At 44.3% G+C, this 14,581-nt stretch overlaps 1 protein-coding gene across 2 annotated transcripts in view; it reads right to left on the minus strand.

Moving 5' to 3' along the window:
• WWC1 (WW and C2 domain containing 1) overlaps window positions 1-14,581 on the minus strand; it is a 439,489-nt gene that overhangs the window by 146,134 nt on the left and 278,774 nt on the right. For both annotated transcript variants that reach the window (XM_030211705.1, XM_030211704.1), the window contains exons 4-5: window positions 7,189-7,265; window positions 5,525-5,604 (exon numbers count right to left, since the gene is read on the minus strand). In XM_030211705.1, coding sequence (XP_030067565.1) covers window positions 5,525-5,604; window positions 7,189-7,265 — 157 coding nt within the window. The remainder of the gene's footprint in view (window positions 1-5,524; window positions 5,605-7,188; window positions 7,266-14,581) is intronic.

Genomic DNA, 14,581 nt, shown 5'->3' on the forward strand with positions numbered 1-14,581 from the left:
AGGGTTGAGAAGGGACATAAGAAAAAGTGAACTGTTATGTTAAGAAGACTTTCTGGTTCTGATCTCCTATATGAGGCCTTGATGTTGTGAGATGAGCGTGGATGAGGGTCAAGTATGTGTGTATTATAATTTATTTTCATGGGAGGATGATTACTCAGCAGGTTTTGGGGGGTTAAATGTTTTGATGCTTGTATGGAGTAGGGGTGGGGGTGGGGGGTAAGGGCTGTGTCTGGCTGGGGGTTATGCCCTCGTTTATCCCACCAGGTGGCTCTTTTGTGGGTATGGAGAGCTATGGGTTGGTGGAGGTGTTCAGTATGTGGGTGCTGGGGGGAGGTAAGGGGTTGGAGGAGGGTGGGTAGGGGTCTTTGTGGATGAGGACACTTTGGATTCAGGGTGCTGTGATCTATTGTTTGATAATGTCATTCTGTTAAAAGTTTTACACTTGGTTGAATGTCAGCACTTAAGTTAATGAGCTAGAATGTTAAAGGACTTAATTCCCCTTATAAACGTTCAGCTCTCTTTAGGGAACTTTTGAAAGCTCAACCACATGTTGTGTGTTTACAGGAAATGCATTTTCTAAAACAACATGAGAAGTTACTGAGGCACTCTCGATATCTGAACATTTACTTTGCTTCTGATGTGCATGGGCAAAAAAAGCGAGAAGTGGCCATACTATTTCAAGAATGTGTTAGGCGAGATCCTGATGGTCATTTCCTCTTACTACATGTTTTGCTTGACCAGATGGCAGTGACTGTAGCTTCGGTCTATGCTCCTAATGAGCATCAGGATCTCTTTTTTGTCCAGCTTCAGTCCACTCTGTCAGGCTTTCTCCATGGTAAGCTTCTTTCGGTGGGGGATTTTTAATTCGACTTGAGGCTGGCGAAGGCTTTGCAGTCTATGGTTGACTCCCTGGGCCTGTATGATGTTTGGCGGTTAGCGCATCCTGTGCTCAGGATTATACTTTTTTTTTCATCTCCACATGCTACTTATTCTCATTTGGATTATATTTTTGTAGACAAGACCTTGCCGGATGTGGACTGTTCTCCGGTAATTGGTAATATCACTATATCAGCCCACAATCCTGTTTGGGCAGTTATATCTTCCCTCTTGCAGGAAGCTTATGATAGACGATGGACATTGAATAACTTGTTATTACAGCACCAGGATGTATGTCAATCTTTCTAAAAGTATTGAGAGAATATTTTGATCTAAATATGGAATCTGGGCCTTTTATGGGAACGGTCTGGGATGCCTTTAAAGCAGTGGGAAGGGTTTTTTTTCCTACAGAAAGCTAGTAATCGGGCATGAAAACAAAGAAATAAATTAGCTCAATGTATTTCAAGACTGGGGATCTTGAAGGAGAGACATAAGGCCTTTGGGGAGGTGGCTGATCTTCGGGAACTTCGGGACCTGCGTCTTGAGGTAGCTGCTATTCTTGATGAACAATTGCAATTTGCCAACTCTCGCCTGAAGCAAAATTACTACGAGTTTAGTAACAAAGCAAGTCAGTTGTTGGCTATAAAGCTGCGGAGGGCGAGAGCTGAGCAGCATATCCCTCGTGTGAAGGATGGTCGTGGGGGGTTCCTGACTAAGTCTTCTCAGATTAGGGAGAGGTTTCAACATTTTTATGAGGCCTTGTACACAGCAGACCCTGGTATTTCTCCACATGAGACTGACACTTACTTGCAATCCAAATGTCTCTCAGTTCTATCTAATGCCCAACGGGAGGCTTTGGACGCCCCTATTACAGCCCAGGAAGTTCTTCTGGTGGTAAAAAACCTGCCCTCTGGTAAATCTCCTGGACTGGGCGGTTTTACTAACGAATTCTATAGGGCCTTTAGAGTGGATTTGGCTCCCTATTTGGCTTTGATTATAAATTCAGTTCGAGAGGGAGCTCCATTGCCCCCGTCGATGATGGAAGCATGGGTGGCTGTTTTAGCAAAGCCTGACAAGCATAGGACTGAATGCGCGTCTTATCGCCCTATTTCTATTCTGAATTCTGACGTTAAGATATTGGTAAAATGTTTGGCTAACCGGTTGTCTGTGGTGCTGCCAGGTTTGGTGCTTCCGGATCAGGTGGGTTTCGTGGCTGAACGTCAGGCTATGGATAATGTGCGTAGAACTGTTGATTTGCTTTACCTTTCATAGTGGGAGAGGCTACCTATGTGCCTATTGGGGTCAGGTATAGAGAAAGCCTTTGATAGGGTTCATTGGGAGTTTTTGGATAGGGTTTTGTCAAGATATGGGATTGGGAGGGAGTTTCGTCACTGGATTCAGGCCTTTTATAAGTCACCAAAGGCCTGTGTACATATTAATGGGGGTAACTCAGCATTGTTTCCTCTCACTCGGGGTACACGTCAGGGATACCACCTCTCCCCGTTATTGTTTGCTCTGTTTATCGAGCCTTTAGTGGTGGCAATTAGGAGTAGCCCAGATATAGTGGGCATTAGGTGTGAATCTGAGAAGTTTAAAATCGCTCTTTTTGCAGATGATGTTCTTTTGTCACTTAGCCACCCTAATTTAATTGCGGAATTGGGGGCTTTTTCAGTGATCTCAGGTTATAAACTTAATGCCTCCAAATCTGAGGGAATGGTTATAGGCTTTCCGTCAACTCTTGTGGAGACATTGTGTGCCTCTTTCCCTTTTAAATGGGTGACTAAGTCTATTCGTTACTTTGGTGTAAATTTACCTACAACAGTCGAGGCCACTTTTCAGGCCAACTACCTGGCCCTCGTCCATGAGATTTCTAGAGACCTGGATAGGTGGTCTGTGTTGGAATTGTCTTGGTTTGGTAGGATAGCCACTCTTAAGATGAACATTTTACTTGGATTCTTGAATCTCTTTCAGGTACTGCCACTGCAGCTTCCCAGATCTTTTTTGGCTGGGATACAGGGTAGGCTAATATGGAATAACAAGAGACCTCAGCTTCCTAGGGCCTTTTCATATAAGGGAAAGAGTCAAGGAGGGCTTGCAGTCCTGAATGTGTTCTGGTATTATAGGGTGGCACAGGCTCATGCGGCTATTGAGTGGTTCCATGCATCTCCATCTAAATGATGGATTTTTCTGGAACAACACAGGATAGGGGGTTCGTCCTCTAAAACATCTTATCTGGCTGCCTCGTAAATATCGCTCTTTGTCGCGGGATCTGTACCCATTCATTATTTCTACTTTTCATTACTGGGACTCTTTGTTTTCTACTCCTAAAGCTATCTTATCATGGCATACACCTATTGTGGGTAATCCTATGTTCCCTCCTGGGATGGGTGGGGTGTTTTTTCTCGGTGGGCGCATCAGGGACTGAGTACGTGGTGTCAGCTATTTGAAGAAGATGAGTGTATACCTTTTGCATCCCTAGTTGCAGAGTATCAGCTCCCTCTCTCAGATCAGTATGCCTACATGCAGCTGAAGCATTTTTAGTTGCTCCTAGTACTCAAGCATGTATTGTCAGAGATGATTCCTATTTGGAGGACTTGTGCAAAGACTCAAGGGGTACTCGGGAACTTATTACCTGTGTGTATCAACATTTGAGTAAACTAGTTCCCGTGTATCAACTCCACAGGGCTAATTGGAAGCGGGAACTGGGGTTAGTTATATCTCCTGATGACTGGCTCACCAGAAGTTTTAGATGACCAAACTTCCAAAAACAATCCTCGTTCCTGTATATGAAAAACTGTTGGATTTGGCTCAAGCCTTTCTCAATAGCAGCTCAAGCTGAGTTACATTTAGATACAGAGATGTGAAAAAGTTTTCCCCACCTCCTGATTTCAACCTGCTCAGAAACTATTCAGTGTGACATATATAATATAATAGAGGAAATCAGGAGGGAGGGAGGGAGAGCTTTTTCACATTATTGTATTTCCCTATCCATGGAAGTCTCTTGATCTAAATTTGTACTTAAAACGACAGAGGGTTAAGTGACTTGCCCAAGGTCACAAACGAACAGCAGTGGGATTTGAACCCTGGCTTCCCTGGTTCTAGCAGCATCCCCATTTTCCTTCACCCTTCCAGGGGTTTGCCACAGAGAAACAGAGGCAAAGACCCTCTACATTCCTCACAAAAGTCACAATCAACAAAACCTCAACATATTCCTACAAACTGCATTCATCCTGATCCCTCATACATAACACCCACGCCCCATTCCACATACATACTCACACATCCCTACAGCCCCACAAAACACATATTCAGATCCCCCCACACTCCCACAACCCATGTGCCCCTACCTCACATACTTTCATATACCCACAAGGTCTCACACAGACACACCCATCTATAGTCGCCGAAAGTGGGGGGGGGGCAGGGGGGACAAAATTCCCCGGGCCCGGGCCTCCAAGGGGGGCCCGGCGCCGCAGTCCCACCTGCCCTCCATCGTTGACCATCTGCCACCGGGCCGGGCCCCCTGCACTGAAATCACAGCACCTCTCACCTCCATGTGAAAGCGCTGCAGGCAGCAGATCGCCTCCCTTCAGGCCTCCTTCCCTCCCCGTGTCCCGCCCTCATCTGGCGTAACTTCCGCGAAGGCGGGACACAAGGAAGGAAGGATGGCCGAAGGGAGGCAATCTGCTGCCCTGCTGCGCTTTCACACAGAGATGAGAGGCATAGTGATTTCAATGCAGGGGGCCCGGCCCGGTGGCGGGCGGAGGAGGGGGAGCGGCGGCGGTGACCTCGGGGGGGGGGGGGGTGGAGGGGGGAGCGGTGGGGGCGGTGACCTCGGGGGGGGGGGGGGGGGCAGTGGAGCAGCCTTGCCCCGGGCCCGGCCCAGTCTCTCGGCAGCCCTGCACCCATCCACCCTTATTCCCCCACACACCCATAATCAATACACACCACACATTCTCTTCTTCACATTTCCACCCACCTCTACCTGCCCCTTCTCTCCACACCCAAATACACCCACGCATATACACCCTCCACACATTCCTACACACTCACCAATCACCCTACATGCAACCCCACAATCCACACACCCCTACACCACCCCACACAACTCACACTCCTACAACCCACTTTCAACTATAGCTACATTCCCCAAGACGCAACTTCACTCACTGTCAGATGGGGGACATAGAGTGTATTCTAACATACCAGAACTTCAAGACCTTTCCGAAACATGCACATACCCTGCATCCACAGATATACCTTCTACAAATCTATGTTAGAAAGTTTCTGCATGATTTCCTTGTTTGTGTGGGGGTTTTTTTTAAGTGGACTTAAAATTTAAGTAGGAGGAAGGGCCATATATCACTTCTTAGGACACTGAGCTCCCTTTTCTTCCTTCTCCTCATTTCCTCCTCAGAGCCTTGGTGCATCTGGCCCAGAGTTTCTTAAAGTGTTTAGGACTACAATACATGGAACCTCTCTGATGTGCTCTGCTGAAGGAGGGCTCAGTACTCTTGTTACCCAGTACAGAATCTGTTAGAGAGAAAGAGGCCATTTTGGGTGGCCCTGTTAATCTGACTCCAATGAGAACGGATGACGATGAATTGACTGTGTCGATGGAAAAGGCGATTGCTTCGCGCACACTTACTGCTTCAGCGTCTGGAAGCCATTCTCCTTGTAATGCAGCTCTTGCTTCATGTACAGAACCTCTCGCTTCAGTTTATTTACCTGTGGTGAGAGGTAGACAAGGACAGACTGCAGAAAGCTGATTTATATTTGACACCTTTTAAAACAAAGCTTCCAAATGGAATTAGCACAGACTCTACAGGATCTCACATACTGTACCTGCAGGAGACTAAGTAATGCTTTTAAATAAAAGGACAATTTCCGCCATACTTTTTAGCCCAATTTCAATGTTGCACACTTCCAGCTGCTCTCTGATCCCTGAAGGAACATCTCGGGGAAAGACCCCTGGGGAAGGGAGGGGGCATCAGGCAGAAGCATATTTCAGAATTTGTGGGAAGACCCATCAGGGAAGAATTGATCTCAGAGACCTGGGGGACCATGTCAGAGAGCAGTGCACAGTGTGCAGAGCAAGCTGATGTTCGAATGAGTTCTACAATTAAGGGATCAACATTCAAAGGCATTTATGTGGATAACAGCAGTTGTTAAATGCCACTGTCCATGGAGGTTCAGCGGCACCATCTGGACAGTGCTGCTGATTATCTTTACAGACCACCTCGACACGATCTGGATAGTTCTGGAGCAGCACATGGGCAGAGAGGCATGTTTTTCAGAAAGGAGCAATATTCAGACTGCTATATGGAGAGCTATCCGGTATCCGGAGAACAAAAAAGCTGTCACCACTTCATCCAGATAGCTCACCGGATAGCAAATTGAATATTGGAGCTAGCTTGATAATTCTGCTGCTGTACCGCAGTCCACAGCTATCCGTCTGCAACGTGGGACTGCAGTACAGCCATGTCAGAGCAAATGCTGTACACACAGGATTGACATACACCGGTAACAGAAGTCAGACTTACAGTGGTACACCTCCTCTAAAGAGTGCACAAAGCTATTTCAACTATGCCTACATAAAACACACATTTCCTCATATTAGCTGATAACAAAGGAACAAGTAATGTTTTGTTAAAAAGGAATCTGGTGGCATCACTGCTACAAAAGCCACTTTGAGAAAGAGGAACTTGTGGATGTCTTCATACACCACATCCAATGTCATATTTTGCTTATTCAAAAGCAAGCTTTCATAAGGGAGGCATTGTGCTTTCACAAGCTAAAACTACATCGACTCCCATTTCCAGCCAAACAAATAAGCAGTTGCACTCCCAGACACCAAGGTGAATAATTCAGGAAGCACAAGGTGTGTTTTTTCTTTGTGTGACATCAGCTGGCAGTGGATGGACCATGGCACAGAAGGCAGCTTAAGTTTCACCAGCTAATTTCACTGTGCAAGTCTCAGAGAAGGTTAAAAGAAGCTTAATAAAGTTCAGCCACTGAATCCAGTCGGAAAGAGGACATGAGAGGAAGAAGAGTTCTGGAGGCTCCAAAGGGAGAAAATCCAAAGAAGTCACGACATTTCACCATGTCACCTTTCTACAATGCTGCTGAAATAATGGCAACAAATTCCATTGTTTTTATGCATGTGGGTCAGAAATGGGAACCTGGCTCAATGAGTCACATTGCAATAGTCAAATTGCAACCTCTGTGGAGTTTCAGCTCAACCTGACCATGATATTTTAGAATATTACAAACTTGAGAAGAGAAAGTAAACTTCTCTGGAGGTCTCCTTACCCTAGATTTTGTAGTTGCAATTTCTGCCTTCAGAATGTCGGGGTCATACTTGGAGCTGGACGAGGAGGCAGATACCACTGGAAGACATGAGATTAGAGTGAGCAGGATGTAGTACATATCAAATAAGGAGACTCAGTGCATAGAGACTGGAAGTCCAAGGAGGCACTTGATAAAGACAACATATTTGCCTACAAAATGGCTTCACAAAAGCTAAGACAATTGCAGCACACCTACATACATTTACACCTGTTCTGGAGTAGGCCTGGACTACGTCCCCGAACACACATGGGATGTGTAAAAACAGGTATCTTCCCCCCAGACTCTGCCTTTTTGTCACCATGTGCACTTTTTCATACATAATCTAATTTTATAAGAGGCATGTTACTCACAAAAACAGGGAAAATGTGTTTTTTTTTAATGACCAGCCAAAACAAAGGAGTGGGGGTGGACCAAGGAATCTCGTCAGCCAGTGGTAGGTTGGAGTAACTTTATTTGGCTGTTGACCTATACGTGGGGGTTTTCTTACCCTGGCCTACTGGTTGCTGCTCTGACTTACTTTGGTTGGTTTGGACCATGTTTTTTATTTTTTTTTAATTTTTTTATTTATCATTTTTACAATTTTACAAGCATTTACTACTTGAATGGGTAACACAGTTAGAAACTTGCCAAATAGAAGCAAAAAAAGAAAAAACAGGTAAATATTACATAACTTATATTAGACCACCAAATTCAAGGGGCTAAAAGCCGTTAAGTTGAGAAAAAGAATATTTACTTAATATAGTAAAGCTATAGCAGATTATTGTTATATTATTACAAACCCCCCCAAAAATGTTTACATTCCCAACATCCTAATCTTTAAGACGAGACATAACGGTTTAAGGTCAAAAAGCATTTATAATAATTTTTTCTGAGAAATAAATTGTTTTAAATGTTCGGGTTCAAAGAAAACATATTTTACCCCTAAATATTTCACATTGCATTTGCAAGGATAGTTCAAGTGAAACGAAGCTCCTAAAGACAAAGTTTCAGCACGAAGTGCTAAAAAATCTTTTCTTCTACTTTGAGTTTGTTTTGTAACATCTGGGAATACCCAGATTTTTCCCCCATAAAATGGGGTTTGCAGATTCTTCAAAGCCATTTTCCTGACTGATTCTAAATCTTGGAGAAATATAAATGAGACCAACAAAGTTTGCCGTTCAGTTATGTCAGTCAATGATGTTTCCAGTAATTCTGATACATTTAAATCTGGTTGTTCCAACAATTGTGTTGATTTTCTCGTAGGAAGGTAATAAATTTTATTCAGTGGAGGCACATTTTCTAAAGTAAATTTTAAATTTTCTATCAAATACCTTTTGAAGATTTCTAATGGAGAATATATAGAAGTCCGTGGAAAGTTCAAAAGTCGCAAGTTTAGCCTCCTGTTATAATTTTCAAAGTGTTCCATTTTTCTATGTATCAGCATACTATCCTGTATTAATTTAACTGAAGTTTCTTTCAACTTAGTGGTATCAATTGACAAATTTTGAATCTTTTCAGTCACCTCGTCTTTCATAGAAGCAAATGCAGTTGACAATTCTTGGACATTACCCAATAACGGCTCTATTTTGCTAGTTGATTCCATTACCGTCTGTAGTGTCTCCCATATCGCCTCAAGAGTCACCGCCGGCGAGGAGACTAAGAATTTTTCTGGTCTCTGTGCCATCTGACTCTTAGCCTTTGCTATTGCACTGGCCTCGGCTGCAACGTCGAAGTGGGGGCCCAGTAGTAGCTCTCCTCTTCCGTCACCGCGGTTAGAGGCTACTTCACCCAGATCGATTTCAGCCGGTTGCGGTGGGGGTGGGCGCGCCGGGGGGGACAAAGAAACGTCCTGCCCCTGGAGTTCAACCTCTCCTCGGGTATCGAACTCAGCAGGGCTTCCCGGCGTCGTAACAGGGGTTCTCGCGAGAAAACCTTGGATAGAGAGCTGTGTTGGCGTCGAAGTTCGAACCGGCTGGGATCCAGTTCTCAAAACCCCCTTCCTCTTAGTATGCGGCATCGTAGAAAGAAATAAGGTAAATCTTTAAAAAGGAAAAATCTACCGAGAGGTATAGGTATGGGTTTGACACAGCATTATCCTAAGGCTCATTCGCGGTTTGATGTTGCTGCCGCCATCTTGCTCCGCCCCCCCCCGATGAATCCATGTTTTTTAAATTACCACCATAATGTTTTGCAGAGTCCAAGGAGCCCTGCTATCCTGCAGTGAAGTATGATCTTGTCATGTTTACAAAGCTGGAAACTGGGTTTGTGAGCCTTTGGGCCACTGCTGAGGAGCGGCAGTGGCAGGCAAAACCACCCCACGCTAGAGAGAGAGCAGCTCTCTGACAAACAGTTAGGCTTCACCTGCACCTGGCCACTTTTCACCAAGAGTTGAGCTCCAGGCTTCAGGTGGCCGGTAGGACTTACTGGACAGGGTAGGACTGGATAACAGCTAGGCAACACAGGGACAGCAAGGCAGGGAAAGGACAGGCTAAAGGACAGGACTGAAAGCTGCGAGCAACCACTGAAACAGGGAACAAACACAGCTAGACAGGAGACTGAACTGAAAGCTACAAGCAGCCACTGAAGCAGGGAACAAACACAGATAAACCCAGAACTAGACAAAGACAAACAAGACACAAGACTGGGAAACAAGCAATACAGTAAACAAGCAATACCCTAAACTAAACATAGACTAACTAGAACAGGCAAGACTTCAGGCAAGAACTAGAACAAGGAAGCAAACTCAGACTGAAGTGCAAAAGCACCAACATACCAGGGCCTTAGACGCAATGCAAAGGCAAGCACAGGGATTTCAAAATGGCTAATAAGCCCAGCAGTAGCTGAGGCTTCAGCTGCAGCAATCACCAGGCAGCTAAGGGTGCTGATCAAGAACAAACAAGAAGAGTAAGTCTGGCAGCCTGGAAGATCCAGACTGGACTGCGCTAAAGTCTGGAACGGGCAGGAACAGCAAGACAGTCTATAGCAGTTCATAGCAGCCCCTGGTTCTGGCCACCAGAGGGCGAGGTCATCACAGACGTAACAGATCTACATAGCCTGTGAAATGATTTACTGAAACAATGTAAGAATTACCCCAAAGATGTTGTATAACACAAACCTTTTTAGAGCACGCAAGTCCCATCTTTAGATGTCACAATGAAGCATAACTCCACTTTCCTTCAGTATTAACTGTGAATCATGATTAATAGGGGGCAATTTTTATACTTTCCGCAGAGGTATGTACCTGCAGGGCTGCAAGCTGCCATACACAGTGCGGGTACATTTGAAACTCAGAAACATAGAAAAATGAAGGCATATAAAGACCATGTGGCCAATCCAATCTACCCATCCGTGCCACCTACCATCCCTTCCTCTCCCCTAGAGATCCCATCTTCTTATCCCAAGATTGTTAAATTCAGATACAGTTTTCATCTCCATCACTTCCACCGAGAGGCCGTTCCAAGAATGCACCACCTTTTCCATAAAGAAGCATTTCCTCAGGTTACTTCTGAGTCTATCCCCTTTCACCTTCACTCTCAGACATACCTTCATTCTCCTAACCTACCTCTGCCCCCTGTTTTAGGCACAAGTAACAATGGATTTAGTTCAATAACTGGACACCCGGTAGGAACCTTTTCTACTTCCTTTATAGATCACTAGTGCAATGGAAAAACTGCATGCTTATAAGTTAGGTACGAGCACATACACCAGCCACAGAGCTAGCATGTGTGTGTGTGTCTATGTGCTACAGATATTCACATAACTTATAAAGGCTGACATTTAAAGCGATTTAAGCAGGCAGGAGTTTATCCTGCCCACTTAAATCACCTGTCGCCGCCCAACCGCAGATATTCAACAGTACTAAAGCGGAGAGTGGGCCAGTCATGGGCAGGCCAAGGGGCGGTGCTGGGGAGGAGCAATATTCAAACGAGGCCTACATAAGGTAAGCGGGTGAAATTAGGACAGTTCAAAAGATATCCTAAATTTAACCGTTTTTCTATATGTGGGCCCCGACTGAACAGTGGGCTGGGACAAGCTTTTTTTTAAAAAAGTCCCCCCCCCCCCCCCGCAGCCCCTGACAACACCCCCCCTGGGGCATTCCTTCCCAAAAACATCTCGGCTACACTGCACTCTGACCTAGCAGCCCCCCAAACAAATTCCCCCCCCCCCACCTCCCAGCCAGGATAGGACCCTCCTCTGGGGCCTACCTGATCTCACTGGTGGTCCAGCAGGGCTTTGGGGGCAGAAGCAAATCCTCCTCGCTCCTGCTCCTAGCAGCAGCTTCTTGAAAATGGCTGCTGTGACCTCTCACAGTACTGAATATCGACCAGGCCTACATAAGCTGCACCATCCTGCCTGTCCAAAATTATCCCCCGATATTCAGTGCTGGTGCCCGGACATGGCCCAGCACTGAATATCGGGAGATAATATACCTACCAACAATCAGCATTTTAAAAAATGCTAACCGCTGCCAGCTAAATATTGGGGGGATAGTATTCTGTAAGGTACATGTGTATGTCCTGTGCATGCTCCCCCCAGACTCTGCCTATCTGTACACTCATCTGTTAAATATTATTATTAAAAATGTATAGCCTGCTGTTTCCAGTGTTCATAGCGGATTGCGCCCTCCCATACACAATAACACACTATGCATGATACGTGTGTTTTTACAGAATTGCATTTAGGTGGAATTTTGGCATTTACACACATATATATCATTATTAGTGGAGGAGTGGCCTAGTGGTTAGGGTGGTGGACTTTGGTCCTGAGGAACTGAGTTCGATTCCCAGCATAGGCAGCTCCTTGTGACTCTGGGCAAGTCACTTAACCCTCCATTGCCTGCCGCATTGAGCCTGCCATGAGTGGGAAAAAGTGCGGGATACAAATGTAACAAAAAAAAAAAAAAATTCTAATGAATTACAGGTGTATCTTAATATTCAATATTATTCATGGTTCTCAGCTTTTGCCAAATTCAAATTGATTCTGTCATTTTCTTCCTCCAGGAAAAGTCTCATTCAAATGGTCAATTAAAGCTAAATTACTCATCTGATGATGGTATTAGACAGAAACGTGTCCATTATCTAACGATCCCTTACCAATCAGCAAAGATTTGGAATGTTTTGCCAACAGAAATTAGGCTGGAAACAAACAGTGAAATATTTAAGAAACACTTAAAAGCTTTTCTATTTAAGCGGTATTTAAATGATTACATTTTAAGCTGTAAATAGCTTTGTATATTCCTAGTATCTAACTTGAGCTGGATTATCTTATTGTGATTCGCATTGAACATTATAGGTAAATGCAGATAATAAATGGAGCTATAATGTAATGTAATTGACATATAATTCTTAGTGCACAGTTTATGGGGAATTGCCCTGCATGTGTGTGCTGTAAAAAAAAAAATCAAGCTGCATTTCTCTCTAAAATCTTGTGGTCTCTGCCCTTTAATAGGGCAATTTTCAGCCAAATCAATGTGTGTGGTTTTGAAAATGCCTCCTGCAGTCTGGCTTTGTCCCAGGAACCTCTGACTGTGAAACAACCCTTGTAGTTTCCCCCACATGAGGGGGGACATTATCCTAAAAGCCAGCCACAGATATAAGCAGGGTTTTTTTGAGGGGGTACTTGGGCGTATTGAGTACTGGCACCTTTTCCATTGTCTGCTAAAATTGACCCATGGACCCCAAGTTTTAATGAAAGAGCTCAGGCTCCACACACCAATTCTGTCTTGTCATAGATTCTGTGACTGGTTGCAGGAGGCCTGGCAATAGTGGGGTGGGTCCCTCAGTGATCACCCACCCTTGAAGAGCGGCCTAGAATTTGAGTACCGGCACCTTTTTTGCTAGAAAAAACACACTGGATATAAGTAGCTCCTGGAAACTGCCCTGCTTCTGTTTTGAAATAAACTTACTGTGAAAATTAAGGGAATCGAAGAGGTTGGTGATGTACCAAAAGTCTTCCTGGGGAGGGTGAGGGAGGCAGAAAACACAAAACAGAATCCAAGAAAGCCTGGGATAAGCACATTGGATCCTCCGGTGCAGAGAAGTGGAAAAATAAAGGGCAGAGAAAAACTGGAGTTTACTGGATTACAACTGGCAGATTAATTGGGTCCTACCCTCTTATCTGCCACCATGTTCCCCTTTTCTCCGTATGGGACAACATGGTCTCAAAAGCTCACATACTTCACCATCTTTACAAGATTCTTACTTCAATGAGATAAAAGAACGCCACAGAAATAATTAAAAAAAAAAAAACTTCTCACAGCTTTTTGTACAGTGTGGAACAAAAATGGATATTTTCTCTTTAAATGAGTCAGCTATCAAAGTGGTTCCAGCTGCTAATGCAGATACGGTTCTTCAGGTGATGAGACCTACTGCTTAAAATAACAAGGGTCTCACAGCAATGCAAGGCTGAGATCTGCAAAAAGTAGCACATCACAAGTACAAACCCAAAAAGCAGTTCAAAAGAAATCAATTGTTGCAGAATACAGGAGAGTCAAACAGAAGAAGCAATACTGAGCCTGGATGGAGTCTCTGCTGATTCGAATGGACTAAGTGCACTCACTTAAAGGAAGGACTGGATTTACTTTCCTTCTTGTGTGCCCCTGATGCAACTTGTGTGTGGGTGAAATGTAGTCATGTTGGTCTTCTTTGGTTTGACCCTTCTACATTCTGCAACAATCAACTTCTTTGAACTGATATACGGTTCTGTACCTGTGGTCTGCTGCTGCTCCCAGTCTAATGGGGGTTTAAGCCAGACAACCCGAGTTGAACTCCTGTGTCTGCCACTGACATGGTGGCCTGACCCAAGCCACTTTAGCACCCACTTAGACTGTAAGCTCTAGGGAGAAGGAATACCTGTATGCGTTAGAACAGTCTAACCATGATGACTAATCCCTCAGACTGGAGTTTAAATTCATATTATTTTTAAAATTCATTTCTCTTTTGTATGGTAGAGGGTTATAAGAATCCAGACCCTCCACGGTGGGTGTGTTGGTTAAGTATGAATATTGTAGGATCTTGTGGGATTGCAGTTATTATGGCATCTGGTTGGGTCATACTTTTGGTTGTGTATTTGTGTTTTGTTCTATGATCTGTTAGTTTTACAATAAAGGGTAGGGATAGGGGAGAGGGTGGGGGATCACTTTAATGGACAAGTCCTGATGACGAGATGCCCTATGTTCCTATTTTCAATTGTATGTAATTTTCTCTGTTTTTGCTTATTGCTCTTATTGTCTAGATCTTCTGTTGGTTGTTTGCATTGTCATCAATAAAAATTGTTTCAAGTAGAAAATTCATTTCCCAGTATAATTACAGAGAACACACATGAGTCACAGCTGCTTCATTAAGCAAGAAGTAATTACTACTGGTTCATTGACACT

Source organism: Microcaecilia unicolor, chromosome 8 (assembly GCF_901765095.1).
Source record: "Microcaecilia unicolor chromosome 8, aMicUni1.1, whole genome shotgun sequence".
NCBI lineage: Eukaryota > Metazoa > Chordata > Amphibia > Gymnophiona > Siphonopidae > Microcaecilia > Microcaecilia unicolor.